General features: G+C 39.8%; 1 protein-coding gene across 4 annotated transcripts in view; it reads right to left on the reverse strand.

The window, feature by feature from the left end:
- Positions 1-1,030: 1,030 nt before the first annotated feature.
- The window catches only part of WDR7 (WD repeat domain 7), a 372,789-nt gene continuing 354,458 nt past the window's right edge, over positions 1,031-19,361 (reverse strand). For all 4 annotated transcript variants that reach the window (XM_003926047.4, XM_003926046.4, XM_074383362.1 and 1 more), the window contains 2 exons: positions 9,761-9,865; positions 1,031-3,831 (listed from right to left, as the gene is read on the reverse strand). In XM_003926047.4, the coding sequence (XP_003926096.1) occupies positions 3,628-3,831; positions 9,761-9,865 (309 nt within the window). In that variant the 3' untranslated portion in view covers positions 1,031-3,627. The remainder of the gene's footprint in view (positions 3,832-9,760; positions 9,866-19,361) is intronic.

Below are 19,361 nucleotides of genomic sequence, written 5' to 3' on the forward strand. Positions count from 1 at the left end.
TGGTATTTGTATGTATTGACAATCTATAAACCATTGCACAAAAACACCTTGAAGTGTCAGGCTTTAAAAATGAGTCTTCTTTTCTCTTTCTCTTGTGCAGCTTGGATTATCTTGGCCTTGTCAAAATACATTCTCTAGTTAGAGGGTGGAAATATTTCCCTCCTGGCTCCAAAGTATTGATTTTCTTCAACACTCAGCTCTGTCAGTCAGCTGGAGGGGGTGAAAGGTGAAAGTTCACCCAGCACTGCTTGGCTTTACCTTCCTATTAATGTCACGGCCTTTCCACATTTGATCAGTTTATGTGATCACTGATCATATAGAACTGTTATTGGCCCTATTTTCCCTATAAGAATACATTTAAGTCATGAGATGTTAAAACATTTCCCGGGGCCCACAGTGGGCATTTGATAGGGCCTAAGATGCCTCAGACCACTCCTGTAAAGTTCACCAAATTCTTGTAGAATATACTGTTACATGATCATTGACTCAATTCAAGCTTTTCTGTGTTCTTACTCGAAATAATTAAGAGAAAAGAAGTACATACGCTACATACACATAACACTCTATGAGCAATAAGGACCTATTTCATTATTCTTGCTTTTCCTGAAAACCAATTATACCCTTTACCTCAGGGATTAAAATTCAACTCCAAACAGAGTATGAAATGCAATGAATTTAATGATCTCAGCCCAGCTCCCGAGAGGCAGCCAACCCATGCCATCCAATCTGACAAGATATGATTTGGTGCCATTAATAGTCTATTTGGGAGCATGCGGGGTAGAGATAAAGCAACAGGCATGCAATGCCCTTGCCCAAACCACAGAGGGTGCCATTGAGTTTCTGGAGGGAGAGTTTCTCTCTGGTGTCTCACTTCTGCTCTACTGTCCTCTCGGAATAAGTCGCCTTTCCCAAGTCAGCTCTCCAGGAAAATGAATGATGGGAGGTAGCATGGCGAGGGGAGCATAGGGATTTCAACGGAGGATGTTTGAGATGAGTGAACACCGGAAAAGGTAATAATGTGAGAAAAAAGTTTTCAATACAATTGTTTTATTTAACACACATATGTACACAGGAACATTCAGCACACATATAATCTATTAAGTGGAATCATTAAGAACTGTCTACTGAGGCAGACATTTTAATTCACTCACTGTACACAGGGAGTTCAATCATTACATTTTCATACAGGTGTCACATCATGTCATCTTTTGCTTGTAAATTACTAATGAAACCACATGTGTCTCTACATAGACAAGGGCAGGTCCAAATACAGTGCCGATGAAATCAATAAAACATTAAAGGTGTACACTGGGGTGACAATGCAGTTTACCTCAGTGCTGAGAAATCTAAGCTGGGATGAAGTTTGGGACTGTGGCTATTCAAATAGCCAAGGAGAGATTTATATTAACAAGAATGCAGGTATTAGTTTAGCAGTTAGAGATGACCTAATAATCAACAAACAGCGTCCACCCCAGGGTTTTGCAGCCATAGCTTTCTACTGGCCTTGGCTGTCAGTGCAGACAGAATACGTGAGAGGCTGGCCCACCCCGTGGCCCAGGGCTGTTGCCCCTCTGGGGCTCCTGACTTTGTCTTCAACCTTCATGGCGGTGGAAGCCATCCACGTGTTGCGGCGGGCTGCCTGCCGCTCCCACACCTCTTTACTGATGCACAGAATAGTTTGTCAAACAAACACAATGCTAGGGTATACATTTACCTCATCGTTCCAAACAGAGATGTAGTCTACGATAAATTAATTTCCATTTAAGTTCATAAAGTAAACGTATGTTGGGTCTAGAGAAGACTCTGGGCCCACTGGAAGACAGAGTGAGCCTTTTAGTTGACCTTACGTTTCTCTATCTGTACCGGACATGACAGCATGTTCACCAAAGTCTACACTGTATAGGTCTTTGTTTTTCCCTTGGAAACTACATATATAATCTTTATAAATACAATGTACATGCATGTGCATAAATTCACGTTTGAAAGAACACCCAACTCTAAAACCAAGGAAGAGTATAGATATCCCATCAATGGAAATAACATCATATCAACATGAAGGAGATGTTCTAGTGGTCTTAATTTCTTAATATGTTCTTTAAAGATCTGTTTCGGTGAAATAACCAATGTTTGCTCCTAGACCTTCATCCTCCTTTTTTGTATATTAGATAAACTCTGACAACCTAAACTTTTAAGACTGAATCCTCCTATTATCATTTTGGTTCCTTTGTAAACTTCACGTATTTTCTCTGAATTTAACAAATAATTTTCTATTTTTGCATAATAAACGATTTTGCCCAGCTAACCACCCAGTCAGCTATTAGCTAACCAAATAATGCCCCACCCCCCCAACTATATACAGATCAAGGTTAGGAGCAATTCACAGAAAATATTATTCTATAATTTTTTTTCATTATGAGCTAGAACCAGCACAATTAGACATAAGAATAAAGTGATCTAGTTAAAGCTTACTTAGAAGTAAAATGAACACGCCCATTGCAATGTTTGCTCAAACAAATTAACTGACAGCCCACACATTTTTATTCACACTCCTGAACATTTGTGCCATAGTTATGACTTTTCCAGAATACTTGTTTGAAAGAATTACCTTAATAGCTTTCCTTTAGTCGATCAGTAGTAGTTTGAAGGTTGAGTTATAATAATTTCATAACTGACACATGCCACACCTATAGGAAGTACAGGATTGTAAGGTTTCTGGGGGAAACGGGTAAGCTCTTTCTTCAGTAGGATCTGTAGCAGTAGGTAGGAGAGTCTTCATTTTAGGTACACGCTATGCTTCTGAACTTGGCTCTTTATCACCAAAGTCCCTTCGAGAGGTTAGTTACAGTGACTGTTACTGGATAATTACATTAACTAGATCATAAGGAGTAATCATTTTTATTTTAAACTACTAAATACACTATCAGTTAAGCAAGAGATGAGTACTTTGGAAGGCTGAGTGTCTGGAAAACTATTTTCTGCAAGGAAAATATTTTTTTGTGTGTATATTTTCTCATGAATCTCAAATTGGTTAGCTGTTGATAAAGAAGGTAGTAGCTAAACTCTAGGAAATTGGATTGAGTAATTTCCTAGCAATCACCAGAAGAAAAAAACATGTAAACACAGAATCTTTTTGGTAAACAATTATTTTAGGAAATTCAAAGGGCAATAATTTCCACCATGAGGACTGCCACATGACCTCAACACCCAGTGTCAGAACGGCCAGATTCAAGCAGCACTTCAGAGATGGGGTTGAGATGGCTAAAAATGCTGATCTGGGCTGGGAGCAATCACAGTGTTTATTGATTTTTGTGCTTCTGTTGCACCAAGCAACAAGAGCGTTCCCAGGAACCACAGGCTTTCCCTCCCATCTCTGGTAAGGAAAAACTACCTGGTGACAGGATAGCCACATCCTGCAGAGCGTGTGTGTGTGTGTGCCTCTGAATCAACAGATGGCCCAAGCGGGGTCTGCCCCCAAGAAGCATGCACAAGTGACAAGACCCGGCCACGCCCCTGGACGGCACTGGGGTGGGCAGGCCCCGGGCCACAATCTGGTGTGAGGAAGGACAGAGCAACATGGGCTTAGAGAACTGAGAGAACTAAACACAGTCATGGCGGCAGGCAGCAGCGTTAGACCATGAAGCGGTGCTCCTTCCCGTCATGAGCCATGAGGATGACGTTGCGATTTGAAGTCCAGATGAGCCGGGCCAGCTTGAGGGCATTATGGGAGCCGGGGGACGCGGGCTGCACGGGGGGCACCTGGTAGGTTTTAATGCAGCGCAGCTGAGGTGCCGAGTTCAGCATACCAATGCTTCCCAGCAGTGACGTGTTCATCTAGAGGGACAGGAGAGCACATGTGTCACTTGAAGAGCACTCTCCGTTTCCCTGTCACGGAGATTGGGTTGATCTCTTCTGGCCACTCTCTCCTCCATCATGGCTATTCTCCTTCACCTGAGCTTGTTCTTAACCTCTCAAAGGTTCCTTTTGGTATGCCTGGAAGGGTTCTGATGCTGTTACAGTAAATGCAGAAATCTAGAGGAATTTTACGATGGCAGAACCTAACAACGGGAGAGTCCATGGAGCTTTAGGAAGAGAGCTAAATTACAGCTCTCCATAAAATGGTTCATTTAGACAACACAGGTATTTGGAAATTGTGGGTATTTAAAACTGCAGACCTTTATTTTCTTTACAACAATGCTAACTGCATTCCCTGAAGGATGAGTCAACGAAGACAAACTTTGGGATTTGTAATTAGTTCAAGAAAACGAAGCCAAGTTAAGCAGTAGACAGAGTGACAGTTCACTGGATCAAACAAAGCTCAAAACTCCTCCCACCCCTATTTCCCACCTAATACCTTCACTCCTCACTTGCTTTTTAAAAACTTGCTCTCTGGAAAGCTCTGGCTTATTATAAAGTGCAGAACAAGAATCAATTTCATCTCAACACTATGTCTGTGCCTCACTGTTTTGCTATCATACTAAGGAGAGTCGCTCTTAATAGTTTATTGACAATACCTTTTTATCAATTGATGATTTCTGCTTTTTGGCAGTTTTTCTGGATTTGATTTAAATTTTAGGTTTTCTTAATCCATTCATATACATGGAAAATAACATGGAAATTATGAATCATGAACAACGATGCATTCAGATTGAAGTACTAAATATTGAATGGCAGTTGCCTAAGTGAACTGTTTCCTAAGCAACTGAGTCTGAAGATTTCTGTAATTTGAAATATTGCTTAAAATATTTTCAATAGCATCATTTGTGCTATTATAAAATCACATGGAAAGAATACCTTGAATCAGGAAAGAAGCCTCAGAAATAATATTTTTTCTTTGCATTAATTTTCATTTCCAATGCTTCTCTCCAGTATAATGTCCACCTCAATGTGTAAGATTCCAGAGATTTGCATGAAGCATGCAGATTATGATCCAACATCTACAAATGGTTGATCCATGGAACACTGGCAAATCCTAGGACATTTAAGGTGTGTTATCACTGGTATCATCCCCTGCATGTGGATCAGTGCAAAACACAAGCCATTCCTTTTTCTAGCCCTTCTCAGCAGCAGGATGGTGTCAGAGGGCGTAAATCATGGCATCTCTAGTTGAGTGCGTGCAGGCTCCACTGACATTTTCACAATTTAAATCATCTTGAGTAATAACCCTTTTAAGATGACTAATGTTACTGATTTTCCTGCATTAATAATAGTGCCGAACACAACAGAGAGGTGAAAAAAAATCACTAGTGTACGAGGTCACATTTTAAAACCAAATGTATGGTTATTGTTAACTCTTTCTGTTAAAGTTCGGTTCCTGTTTTCAGCCAGGCGGTTCCTTACTGTCACCCTTTCGGAAGCTTGTTTCTCTGCTTCCTTCTCTCCTTTTCCCCAAAACTTCACAAAAGATAAAAATCAAGGCCTTATTGCTTTCTTGGGTGCTTCCAAATAGTTAAAATACAAATAATGATGGTGAGCTTGATTTGATAGTTTTCACTCACACAAAAGGCAACAGCACACAGTAATTTAGTCTTCTCAAAGAAAAGATCTGAATGACCCAGAAGATTGCTGGTTAACATTAACTGGCATCAACAGGCATCATGTTTTAGAAAAAATCTAATTTCTCAGTTGATAAATAACTACAAGATATTTTTCATTCTTTATAGATTTTCTATGAATATATGTACAAAGCTTGACTTCTGCTGGTAACTCAAAACGCAAGGGGCATACAATGCTCAGACACTTCCTTATTTTTAATTCCTCTCTTCAAATTTAGCCACAAACAAAAAATGAGTTAAGAGCTAAACATGAAAAGGGAGAGAATATCTTATGGGAATGCTATAAAGATTTTAGAAAAGGCCAGTACAACTGCGTTCCTCTTACAACCTGAGCCATCCCTACTTTGAAAAATGCCTTTGGTTGGGTCAGATAACCTTCCTGCCTCAGAATAGGGATATGTAAAATTCTATAAGGGACATAACTATTGTAGTTGCACACAGTTGAAATGATAAAGACCCCCACGTTCGCTAAAATTCAATGCTCATGATCATCCTTTCCCTGTGACCTCTTCAAATTCAGCATGAATCTTAAGTATTACAGTAAGTGTATTAATTTTTCCAATAAATCAGGCAAATAACTCTCTTTGAAACAACTATTTTGTTATTCAACATTAATGCTTTTTTGGCCAGCAAATGGCTACAAATGATGCTCAAGTGAGGACATCCTGAGTCTTGAAAGAATGCAAACTATGTGGAATTATGAGATTTGGCAACATTCACTTTTTCTTGATTACAAAGTAACTACTCACTGTGGAAAATTCAAATAATGAAAGTACAAAAAAAGAAAGCAAAAATCCCCTGAAATCTCATTTCCCAGAGATAGTCACTATTAAAATTTTGGTAAACAACTTTCCAGACCTCCACATATACATAAAGATGAAGAGGAGTAGATTTAAAAATTTTATATAAACAAACTTATATTAAAATGTAGTTTCATAATTTGCTTTTCTTGTTCAATAAAATGTAGAGGGCAATCTTCTCTTGTTAATGACTACAGATTTACATTATTCCTTTTAAATGGCTGAATAGTATTCTACTATATAATGAAGTAGATAAAAATAAATGAAACCAGTATCTATCTAATTTATTATTAGCATTTCTGAAAGAGGATATTTGTTGGATGGTGGTGGTAAGATTTAGGTGAGAGAATTGTGACTGTATTTCATTACCAAACTCCTCTTGCTCAAATACCCATGGATACAGAGAAGTGAAATATTCACATCGTAGGAACATGGGGTTAGAAAATCAAAGGGCTTGATTGCCAAATTACATCATTTGTACATGAGAATATCGATTCACTCAAATGCAACTTTGGCTTTTTTCTCCCCTTCAAAAACAAATGCTTCACAAAACTGGATCTGTGAAGATTATTTTCTGAACACACAACACACATAGATATAATTCATCACAGCAGGAAATGTTTTAATGCTATTCTCAATGTAAGTAATGCTGCACACAGGCCTTACTAAGTCACTTGAGTAATTATCCAACCAATATTTCTCATTAACACTCATTTCTCAGCAAAGATTTTAATAGCTGATAGCTTTAGTAAGGTTCTGTATTAATAAGACTTCATTAAGTTTTCAAAATATATTACAGTACATTTACTGGAATAATATAAAAGTACTCTCCTACATCATTACAAGAAAACAACATGTATCTAAATAAATCAGCAAAGTCCATTTGGGGAAAGCAGCAGTAGATCTAATACTGTTTTTGAACGCTCTTTAATTCAAATAAGACAATGACGCTTCTGGAAGAGATTTCATCGTATTTTCCTGAGAAAGCCGAAATAACCTGTTTTTGTATCTTTCCTTAAAATTTCAAGACTGAGTTGTGTATAACCTAAACATTAAGAAATGGGCAGCATTTTAAATTCTGGTATTGATTTTAGAGGCAAAAAATGACCTGGGTGCTGCCTGGGCTGCTTTGACTCTGTCATGTGCAGATAATATGAAGCAGCTTTTGGAATAGGTGAGCTTATGGACTAAGAAACGCGCTGCAGCCCCACTGAGTGCAAAGCCACGTGTATAAGCACACAGATGTTATAGCCTAAGAAATGTGCTGCAGCCCCACTGTGTGCAAAGCCACGGGTCCAGGCACATAGACACTATGGACTAAGAAATGTGCTGCAGCCCCAATGTGTGCAAAGCCACGTATCCAGGCACACAGATGTGAGTGTGCTTGGCAAAGCCGAGGGTCAACAACAGAAGCCTTCAGAGAGGGGCTGGAAGACGAAAAGATGTTATCTCAAAAGGAAGCAGCTGTTTAATAAATGAGCTTGATCTCTAGGTGAAAAGCATGTGACCCATAATCCCATCAATGACCTGGACAGTAATTTTGATATAAATAGAAAAATATTCAAGGAAGGGATGAGCATATCCAAATAAAACCTTGAAGATCTAAGGGGAAAAAGATAATTTACCATTTAGAAAATTTCATTTAAAATATTCCAGAAAATACTGGCGAAAGTTTCAAATCTGGCTACTCTCTGAGGTATTCCTTATATAACAAATTGTTTTCTTAGCAGAAAGAAAGTTGGAAAAAAGAGATGTTTTGTTTGTTTATTCCAAAGAAGAAACCCTTGACAAACACAGGTCCAGCAAACAGGACCCATGACTTACTGATCTCTGTGTCTCTAATGCACAGGCCAGTACCTACCACTCAGTTACAATAAATGTGGAATGAGTGGAGCTTTATATAAATATTCCTCTGAGATCCCAAGAGAACAAGAAATAAAAGAAAATTTTTATCGAAGTACAGCTGACATAATTGAGGCCGTGGAGTTAGACATGAGTGGGGCGGGGGGTGGTGGGGGGCGAACAACAATCAGTAGGTAAACTCCTTAAAGAACTGCTGCTGCAGAAGCCCAGTTTAGGGACACTTAACAGAATCCCTGCGGAATTTCAGGAATGGTAAACACCAGTGCTGTGGTTACTCACGAAGAAAATGAGGGCTGGGTGTGATCTCTGATAGAGAGCTTAATATGAGCGAATTAAGATGCTGGAGATATATTCTGGAGGAAAGGCTAATGAGAAAATAAACTGGAAAACTAAATTAGATAAAAGAAGAAGTCTGTGACAGATTTTGAAGTTGTCATGCTTTAATAGCATGTTGTTAATTAAGTAATTTATTGTATCCGTTTTACATTTTATTACCTATTGATTTTTTTCAACTATCACCCAATTGTGCTGAATCCTTGTTTAAACTTCTGTTTTGTTTTAGATTTCAAAGCAATCAACTGAATCTCATAAAACATAATGGCATCCTAAGAAAATAAAGATAACAACAAAATTTTAAATTAACTTTTTTGGGGGTGTTGGTAATGTTTAACTTTTTGATAATTATCAGGACTAAAAGAGTAACTAAAAGGAAGATGGGATAGCAATTAAGCAGTGAGTATAAAACACATTCTATAGCCAAAACCAGTGGCTCAAAATTAATATTCATTTTATTCAGAATTAAACATAGGCATTCTCATGAACTGCTTACCAAAGACTATTTGAGATCTTACGAAATGTTTTGAATAGTTTGAGAATTATGAGTATTATGTGAGAAATTCAGAATGCAAAGAAAAATGAGATAATCACAAAAGGCACAAGAGGTTTACACGAGGAAAACACCTTATTGCCCTATGCCCTCCACACTGCTAGAGTCACAGACCCAGGGACCTTGTGTGAAGGCCTCGTGTAAATGAATGGCTGGAGCCAGTGAGGCTTCTCCTGCCGGATTCCTCTTGGGCCAGGCCCTCAAACACGTCCGCCCTTGCTCATGGCTACTGGTGCACCTGCACCCCCTTCTTAACCACCCACGCCTCCTGATGCACTGTGAACATCCAGCTCTTCCTACACATCACTCAAGCCTCAGCTTAGGTGTCACTTCCTCTGGAAAGTCTTCCTACAAACTTACTCTCAGGCTCCCCTTGGACCATAATTGCTTATTTATGTGTGTCTACTCCAGACTGCAAGCTCCATGAGAGCAGAGACCCTCTTTCCAGACTGCTAATTGTATTCTCAGCACCCTGAATGCTAGTGCCTGGCATATCATCAGCAATCAATTCAGACTGGATGTCTGCTGAAAAGAGGGAGGGAGGGCAGGAGGGAGGGCTGGCAGGAACGAGGGCCAGCAGGTAGGCTCAGCAGGAAGGCTCACTACCAAAGGCATATCATGCAGTATATGCTTTAAGACCCTGGAGCATCTACCCTTACCTGCCAAAAAGAAATGTGGCTGTCGGTGTTTGAGTAGGTGGCGAGATATCGTCCATCAGGAGCAAAAGCCACTGCAGTGATTGGTCCTTTGTGTCCATGGATTGTCTAAAATAAAATTCAGACATCATTAATGATAAGCATTCCGCAGGACAATTACAAATACACAGACAAATGCATTCAATGTTGAACAAGTTGCGTCATGGGTATTAGATGCTGTTATCTTCTTTGTTTATAAAATTCAGCTTAGAAAAATAAGCAAAGCAACTGACGTTCTCTCGTTGAGGAAACTCTCCAAGGACTCCAATCTTATTCTGAGGTGTCCACCCGTCTCCTAGTTGGGAGGGCAGCATAAGCTCAAAGAAAAAGCATATATTAATGGGTAAACCGATGTGCTAATTCATTTATGTCCATCACAGGGGAGAATTTTACAGTTAAAAAGGTAAGAAACGGATACCAAAAGTATCCAGGAACCTTCTCATCTGAAATAAAAAACAACCAAAGCTGTATTATAAAAATCCCTGTTGTGGAAGGAGTTAAAGACAATAATTCCATCTTCTTAATAATCATGCTTTATGCTTCATTTTCCACCAATAACACTGTGTTTAAATGCATATAGCTGCAATTAGTAAATATATATCCACACCCATGTGGGAGGTTTGGGCACACATATAAATCAAATACCATTAAAAACAAGTTAATAGGGATAGTTTTGAACTTCTGCCAAATAGCTATCATTGATTTAACCATGAATAATAAAAAGGAAGTTGTATTTTAGACTAGGTCTTTGAGAGAAGGTCCCCTCTAATAAAAACAATACTCAAGCCTTATGATATTAATAATTACAGAAGACACTGGATACTAAGCAGATTAGCATAATATTGTATTAATGTCCCTGCACTCAACTATTAAAAACCATCCCTCTGCCACATTAACCAATATTCAATCTGGCTTACAAGCTGTAGGTCTGTCTCCTTCCTTTGTCTAGAAAGGAATTGGAAATGTGTGCCCTTAAAGACAATTCAGGACAGGTTGGCTTCCGGCTGTCATTTTTGATAAAGAATTGTGAACCCTGAATTTCAGTGGGAGCATCAGGCTTGTTATGTGATTCGGCTCATATATACTGTACGTTTCAGGCAACTTTTTTTATAATACATATTTGAATGCCTAAGATGAAAAAGACAGGAAACAGGTCTAGGGACATAAGCACATTCCTCACTGCTTTTGCATTCTGTCCTGTCTTATTATTAGACTGTCAAGGTATTGTGGTGTCCCAAATAACACTTGTTTTTTTAACACTCGGAAAAGAGTTACATTGGTACGGAACTGGGCTTTGGGCAGGGAGAGAGCACTGATGTGAGCCAGACTTCCTGGGTTTCCATGTGAGCTCCACTAGGTACTGACTGTGGAACCTAAGGCCACGGGATTTAAGGCACTTAACGTCTCAGAGTACCCATGTTTCTAAAGTAGGAACAATGATGATGGTAATATCTAGCTCAAAGAGCTTTGTAAAGCTTAAATGAGGTAATACATAGCATTCTGCACAATGCATGGCACATAATAAGAATTCAATACTTTTAATGTTTTTCTTACACCTGTTTTAGAGATGACCAGACATACATAAACAGTCATATAACTCAACCACTTGAGTATATCATTCAATGAAGCCCTCTCCAAAACGACACCTTAATCACATATCTCAGCATCAGCATCACGTAGTGTAGCAGGTTACCTACAAACACGGTCTTCAGACTGTGGCATGTGATTAAACAGATGTGATTACTCATGATGCTGGCCCATAAATACACTAATTTAAGAAATGGATTGCACTTGCTAAATAATTATCACAAGAAACCAGCTTAACATCAACTATTCTGGAATGAGAATTCTTCAGGCAGGAAAAAAGCTTTTAACCAATTAAATCGGAAAAACTGGTCATTCCCACTTACTAGGTCAGTTTAATGAGCTTGTTGGGAAAGCATTTTTAAAATCAAGCTTCAGTTCTGCTAGAAGTCTGAAATTCTGTTGAGCCAATCTGAAGCCATTTTATGGTTAATATACTAGGACAGTAAGGCCCTGACTTAAAACAGAGGTTGCAAACTCAAAACCCTTAAGCTGAAATCAGATCATAAATGTGTTTGGTTTGGCCTGCAAAAATGCAAAAAACAAATTTTTTTTGAGCCCATATATTCAATTCATCAGAACTTATGTAAAATCAAGACTTCCAGCCTCTCCTGAAAAACTGGGGGATTGGGCAATAGTGGGCCTTTGTTCACACATGGCAGCATCAGCCAGGGTGAGTGGCGGTGAGCACTTCAGCCTGGGCACGAGCTCCTCCCTTCACCAGTCCAGCACTGACACAAAAGATGACTGTGTACCAGGCTGCCCGGCTCACTTATTTCCTTCCTGGTTCCTCCTGGCATTGAGTGCAATCTTTCTATTACAAATATTTGACTTAAAATCCAAAGCTTCTTCCATGCTCTGGGATCCTAATATCCTCTAAAACTGTGAGTAGACTAAAAGTTCTTCTAAGAAAAATTGACCCCTGTTGAAAGCCCCCAAAACCCAACTCTGTGTCTAAGTGGACTGAGCCTCCTCCTGGATATTGGGCCCCTCAATTTCAAAACAGAATGCCAAGCCTGCCTCCTTCAGCTTAGCATCCTTCCTTAATCAGCAACCAGAAGATTGCTTCAGTAATTTAGAGAACACAGCAGTGAGCAGGGTATAACAAGCAGGTCCAAAGGATGTTACAAACCAACGGACACATTTGTAGCCATTTCTTTGAGGCTAGCAAGTTAGCCTTTTGTAAAAGTAACAAAACAGACTCACTGGGACCATATTTGCTTCTTCAGAACAGTCTTCTCTAGCTATTTCACTTTTTGTCTTCATCTGGCTAGTACTTAAAACATCATGTGAAGAGTACGACTATGTCAGCTGAAGACACTGTTCATTGAAGTGTCTCTCATAGAAGATCTTGGGAAGTAAGTTCAGACTGTTATTTTCTGCTGGGAAACCGTTTGTTTTCCCAGATAAATTTGGTTTCTTTTATTATGGAACAATAATTACATAACCTAGCTTTACTGCCAGGAAGCTTAGAACTAAATTTATGCTCATTCTATACATCGAGTAATAAATGCTTCCTCCTTCTCACTTTATTCCTCATTGTTCTGTTTTCATTTGTTGTTGAAGTCCTGTCATATACTGAGTTCAACTTTCTTTAAAGGCTTCTTTCGACAAAGGGGGTCTACATCTTGGATCAGAACATCACACACACGCACGCACGCACACACACACACACACAGATAGACACACCATGATACTTTGGACAAAGGGAGACTACATCTTGGATCAGAACATCACACACACACACACACCCCATGATGCTGCCAGGTATTCCACGGGGCTACCTTTTTAAAGCAACCTAAAGAAAAACCACAGAGTGCTGACTGCAGCTGACAGACAGACCTGCTGTCTCGTAAGAGTAAGTACCGATCCAACAGTGCAGGGAAATTCGCTGTTGTAAATGGCTTGGTACATCTGGTGAGTTCATTACAATCTCAGCCTGAGAGATGCTTCAGCCCTCACTGTAATGGAAATATTGCCATTGTCTTCTGTTCAGACTCTCTGAACTCGTAAGACTCGTGCAGGCACCACCTGAACTGATTTTAACCTCTACTCTGGCATTAGAGATGCAACTGTGCAGCTCACAGAGAACAACTTTTAAGTGCTTCGTGATGGAGCAGATTGGATGGTTTGGGTCTCAGATGCTGGACTCTGAAGATTTTCCAAAACCAGCAGGTTTCAACGTAAAAAGGGTTTGGTAGACTTTTTATATGCAAATGAGTATCATGCCTTGTTACTTTTTAGTCAAATAAATTGCTGTCTTGAAAAGACAGAAAAGGAATATAAAGAAATTAATCAAACTCAGGAAGTGCTATGAATAATTACAAAAATTCAAGCAATTATCCCCAGCAGGAGATAGAGTGTTGAACTGTTAAACACCCCCACCTCACTTTCTCATTGAAGAAAAGGTACTGATAAGTAGAATAATGAACAATACTTAATGTGCCCAACAGTTTTTAACATACATTTTCAATGTGCTCTGCAAAGAAATATTAACCCAGTTATACAGAGAAGGAAACAGAAATGAGAATTTCTAAAATGATATGGTCAGCATCAACGGAAGCCATGACTTTCTAGAATATTATCTTTAAGACTTCTCTTCACATGGTCTGTCAGCTTCCAAATGACAAGTTTGGGACTTGAAACCGACCCACTTTGAGGTTGAATAAAATTAAAGAGAACATCTTATATTTATTTGCAGGTCTCATTTTTTCTTTAAAGGGGAACACAAAATCCTACCTAAACAAACCATTTTCTTAACTTTAACACAAATTATGAAAACTAGATTTCCAAAAGTAGGTAAAATTCCCCTATCATGCATACAAGTACAAGGAAAAGATTTGTCCCATGTATTTTATGTAATATTTACTAACAAACTGCAAAAATGCTAGAACGTGGACTAAACCTTGACAGCCCCCAAGGTCTTAGGGGCCGAGAGGGAAGCGGCTGGCATGGCTGTGGGCTTCTCGGGAAGCAGCGTGGCTGACTTTAGATTAAGTCAGGCAGCTGCAATTTGAGGGGCACTTGAAAGGTCTGCTGAGCCGAAAGATGTCCTCCCCAGTTGGCTGCACATGGCCTCTGAAATCTCGAAAAACACAATTATGCCTTCACCTGAAGCATTTTACCTAGAATGTGCTCTGGCAGAGGGCAAACGGGACAAGCTTGTTTTCATGAGGTACAAGCATGGCAGATGCCCTGACTTCAGGGTGAGCCTGAATGAAGTGTCTGTGTGTGTATGGAGGCAGGAAACAGGTGAGACAGGCCAGAAATTCAGGCAGTCAGTGCCTCAGAAGTGAGGAAGAACTCTGAAAAGGAGAGGCAATACCAAAGACCTGCAAATACCCGCATCTTCCCAGTGCAGCTCCCACTCAATGACACTCGACAACGCCAAGTGAAGCGCAGCGTGTGTTTGTAGCACTGATTGTACATTTGGTATCTCCCACATATTGATAGCAGCTGAAGTCAGAAAATGGGCAGCTAAGGAGGGTGAACCAGGGCCTGATTTGCATGCCTTTCTGACATCCCGATACAGGAGCCCGCAGATTTCATGGCTGGCTGGCAGGGAGAAGACAAAGACATCGCTCTGACAGCTCTGTTAGGCAAGGGAAAGGCTCATCAAAAAAGAGCATTTCAAAAGAGTTCAAAAGTTAAGAATTAATTACGTTCAAGGAAAAAAAAAATTTCCCCATCTTTTCTCCCAAGCAATCAATTTATGAAAATTTTATTAGATATTTAAGGTTCATCTGCTCAAGGAAACAAATTATAGATTCAACAAATAATTTAGGCAGATAATAACACCATTAAAAAATAGATAAGCTCATCTATGGCTGATTAGAAGGCTCAAGTCCAATTTAATTATCACGATGAACTAAGTCTTCTCAAGTCTTTTTGTGCATAGACTCTTAAGAGCACATGATGTTGCCAAGAACGCTGAAAGGTCACCCATTCTGTTCTGTGTGTGGAAAGAGCTACGGTGAAGCAGGTCAGACAGATGAAAATCTTTTCTGTTTTCAAACATCTCCAGAGAAAGATTCCCAAATCGCCCCTGAGGACCCTTTTCAGTGTTTAACAATGTGTGCTGTCAGGATTTTTTCCCATATCAAATCTAAACCCAAAAGACTGCAGTTGAAGCTTGCTTCCTCTCATCCTGGCTTCAGTAGGGATGGAGAACAGCTGGTGGTGAATCTTAGGGTGACAGCCTTTTAAAGGGTTGAGGGACTGTTGTGGCAACTTGCCTCCTCTTTTACTTATTGTTTTCAAGATTAAAAAAAAAATTCCCAGTGACTGTGACCTTTCCTTTCAGGCTCATTTCTCAGCTTTTTAATAATTTCAATGACTTTTCCTTTCTTAAACTCTAAGCTTTCCAATCCAGACATCTTAAGAGTTGGATGGTATCTTAGAGGTCACCTTTTTCAACTAAATCTCAAGATGTGGAATTTCTTTTCTTCTTTTTTTTGAGATGGAGTCTTACTCTGTCATTCAGGCCAGAGTGCAATGTCAATGTCTCAATTTTGGCTCACTACAACCTCCGCCTCCCAGGTTCAAGCAATTCTCCTGCCTCAGCCTCCCAAGTAGCTAGGATTACAGGTGCATGCCACCATGCCCAGCTAACTTTTGTATTTTTATTGGAGACACGGTTTCCCCATGTTGGCCAGTCTGGTCTTAAACTCCAGACCCCAAGTGATCCACCTGCCTCAGCCTCCCAAAGTGCTGGGATTATAGCCGTGAGCCACTGTGCCAGACCAAGATGTGGAATTTCAAACCAGACCGAGTACTGAAATTAGGAGATTGGATGTCATTGTAGTTTCTCATAACAGTAAGCAGAATGGCTGGCATATGCTTATTTTATAAGAAAATAGCAATTGTGGCTGATGATCACTATTAAAAAATAATTGACTACAACTCTTTGAAAAGAAAAAGCTTGGACGGTTATTGGCATGCAGATAGCTGACATCTGAAGTGCCCCCAAGTTAGCGTTAGGATAGTGAGATGTGCACACCTAAGCCAATGGACAGAGTCTTGCGGGTGCAGAAACATCGCGAGAGGCATCCACTGACACAACCCCAGATGATCAGCCCCTGCTCCAAATCCTCTTCTACCATTTTCCAAAAGACATTAGTACTCATTCTGCACCCTATTTTCTTTAAACACATACTCCCATTCATTTATTGCCTATTATCTCTCTATGTTCCTCTAATTTACCAACTGTCAACACTTACATCATATCACTTAGGTGCTTAAAGAGGCTAGTTTCTGTCTCACCATTGGGTCTTGATAAAATTGCATCATATAATATTTTAATTTAAAACAAAAAGTGGATTTAGCAAAGGTCAACTAAAACACAGCTGTTGTCATCATTTAAATAAATTTTACAGTGGCATATGGAAGGGTGTATAAGCACGTATTAGTATGCTAAACTATATAACAGGGTCCTCAACCCCTGGGCCATGGACTCGTACTGGTCCATTGTCTCTTAGGAACCAGTCCACACAGCAGGAGGGTGAGTGACAAGTAAGCGAGCCTTTGTCTCCTGTCAGGTCAGTGGCAGCATTAGATTCTCACAGGTGTGCAAACCCTACTGAGAACTGTGCCTGCAAGAGATCTAGGTTGTACACTCCTTATGAGAATCTAACTAATGCCTGATGATCTGAGGAGAAACAGTTTCATCACAAAACCATCCATCCCACTCAGGTCCATGGAAAACTTGTCTTCCATGAAAAGGTTGGGGACTGCTGCTATAGAGAATCCAATAAGCATAGCAAAAAGGCAAATTTTGTAGCACGTGTGATGTGCCAGGTGCTGTTCCAGATGCTTTTACATAAACTTCTTAATCTTTGCGTATCAACCCAATGAAATAAGCAGACCATGTTATTCCCCGTGGAATCTACTTCGTAGATGAGGGGACTGAGACCCAGGGAGGTGGGATAACTTATTTTGGTTATAATCCAGGCAGTCTGGTGCCAGAGTCTGGTGCCTCACAGAATAAAAAGGAAAAGAAAGCTATGAACTGCTGATCTTCAATTTCTTTAGGTTGACTTTCCTGCAACTGAGAAAGTCTTATGTATATTATACACTAACATTTATAAGTGATTTTGTCACACCAAATAATGAAGACCTTGAGAGATGTCTGGTGGCGCTTGGAGACTGGGTGCAGCCCCAGCTCAGGCAGCTACAGCAGGGCTGCTTGGAAGCAAGAGCTTGTGGTGGTGCTGGGCCTTCCCTCGGGGAAGTGCCTGTCCCCTCATTCTGGACAGGCAACAGTCAGCCCACCTTGCAGACCCTTCTGAATTTCAGGGGTCTCACAGAACTCTCAGACTCCCAATTCCATGTGGCATGGAGGTGGCTTACACATACACAGGAAAGCCCCTGGATTGAGCCAACCTCCCTTCCTATCCTGGTACTGTCCTGTTCCACAGCAATCTCCCCTGCCCTGCCATCTCTGTCAGGACGGCTGGGATGATGGCACTGCCTGAAACATAGGAAGCCCATTTTCCCAGGGGAGGCTGCACACCTTAGCAGTCCTGCCTCCGTGTGGGGTGAGGCGGGGTCGTCCGGCCCACTGCCACAGTGAGAATGAAGAAACACTCTTTTCCTTGACCCACCTCCAGGAGTTTAAACCTCTTAAAACAGAGTTTTCCTGACCTTCTTCACTGGGTAAGAAGGAAGGTGCCTGTGTTGATTCTCCCAGACATTCAGGCCAGAGGGATGGTAGCCCCATCTCTCTTACCAGCAGCCTCCCTCCCTGGTCCTTACAGCCTGAAGGTTTTCACCCTCCCATCAGCTTGTCTGTACCCCACAGAGGCAATACCTTCCTACAAGAACCATAAATACGCTTTTTAAAAGGAAAGGATAATTACGGAATTAGGAACCTGTTTCTTTCTCACGTGGGACCCAAAATATAAAAACTAAAAATATCGACCAAAATGAAAGTACATTGTAAATGCAATCCTAAAACTCTCTAGTATTGAAAAGAGCTCAGCTTTTCTTATTGGCTGTACTATCTCCTACAGTCTAAGCACCTAAGTCCAGATGCTGCCCTTTGGCGGCTCTACAATAATTTTGAACAGAGATTTGAGAATTGAAAATGGGTTGTTTATCTCTATAATTTCTTTTCTTGATGGAGGGCTGAGGCATTACTTTTTATTCCCATTATGCCAACTCTGTTATAAAGTCAACCTGTTTTGGCATTTTCCAAGCCAAGGTATTGAAAGTATTCAATGAATTATTTTCTATAACCATTTAATTGAAAAGAATATATATACAGAGGGAAAAACAAGTAGACTTGGTATCATTTAAACATCTTAATGGAAAATAGATTTAAGGATAAATATAATAAAGTGAGCTATCCTAAGTTTTATTGTAAGATATAATGCCTCAAGGAAACAGGCTCGCTTTATTCCTTAAAAACAGGTTCAGTGTTTACCGCCCATTTTCAGTTACTAAAAGTTACTTATATGTCATTCGAGGAGAAACTGACATTGATGAATTAAAACAGCTTTTCAGTATCTACATATTGATAATCCTTATGACACAAGCAATAGTTTTCAATATTTCTGTTGGGGGTTATATATCAACATGCATGTGCATTTACACGCAACACCCTTACCTAGGAATAGTGAGAATCAAAATACATGCTCAAAACTACTAAGTTCCTAGTAAGTTTTTTATGGTTTTGAGGCTTATATTTTCACCAAGATCAGAATTATTTTTAAAAGGAAGTTTTATGAATGGAAAAACAGAATAAACATTTAAGCCAATTGTTGCTTACCAAACTTAAAAATGTTGTAATCATCAGCAAACTCTAAAAAATAGGTACTGATTTTAGGAGTATTTTCCTTTCAATTTAACTGGGAAACTTTCAGATTCAAAGAAAAGTTCTCCATCAATTACACATCAATTCACCTATTAATGTTTAAACTCTTCTTTCCCCTTTTCTTGCTGCAGATAATGAGGAACTAGCCTTGCTCTTCCCCGTTCTTCT

Source organism: Saimiri boliviensis, chromosome 13 (genome assembly GCF_048565385.1).
Source record: "Saimiri boliviensis isolate mSaiBol1 chromosome 13, mSaiBol1.pri, whole genome shotgun sequence".
Lineage (NCBI taxonomy): Eukaryota > Metazoa > Chordata > Mammalia > Primates > Cebidae > Saimiri > Saimiri boliviensis.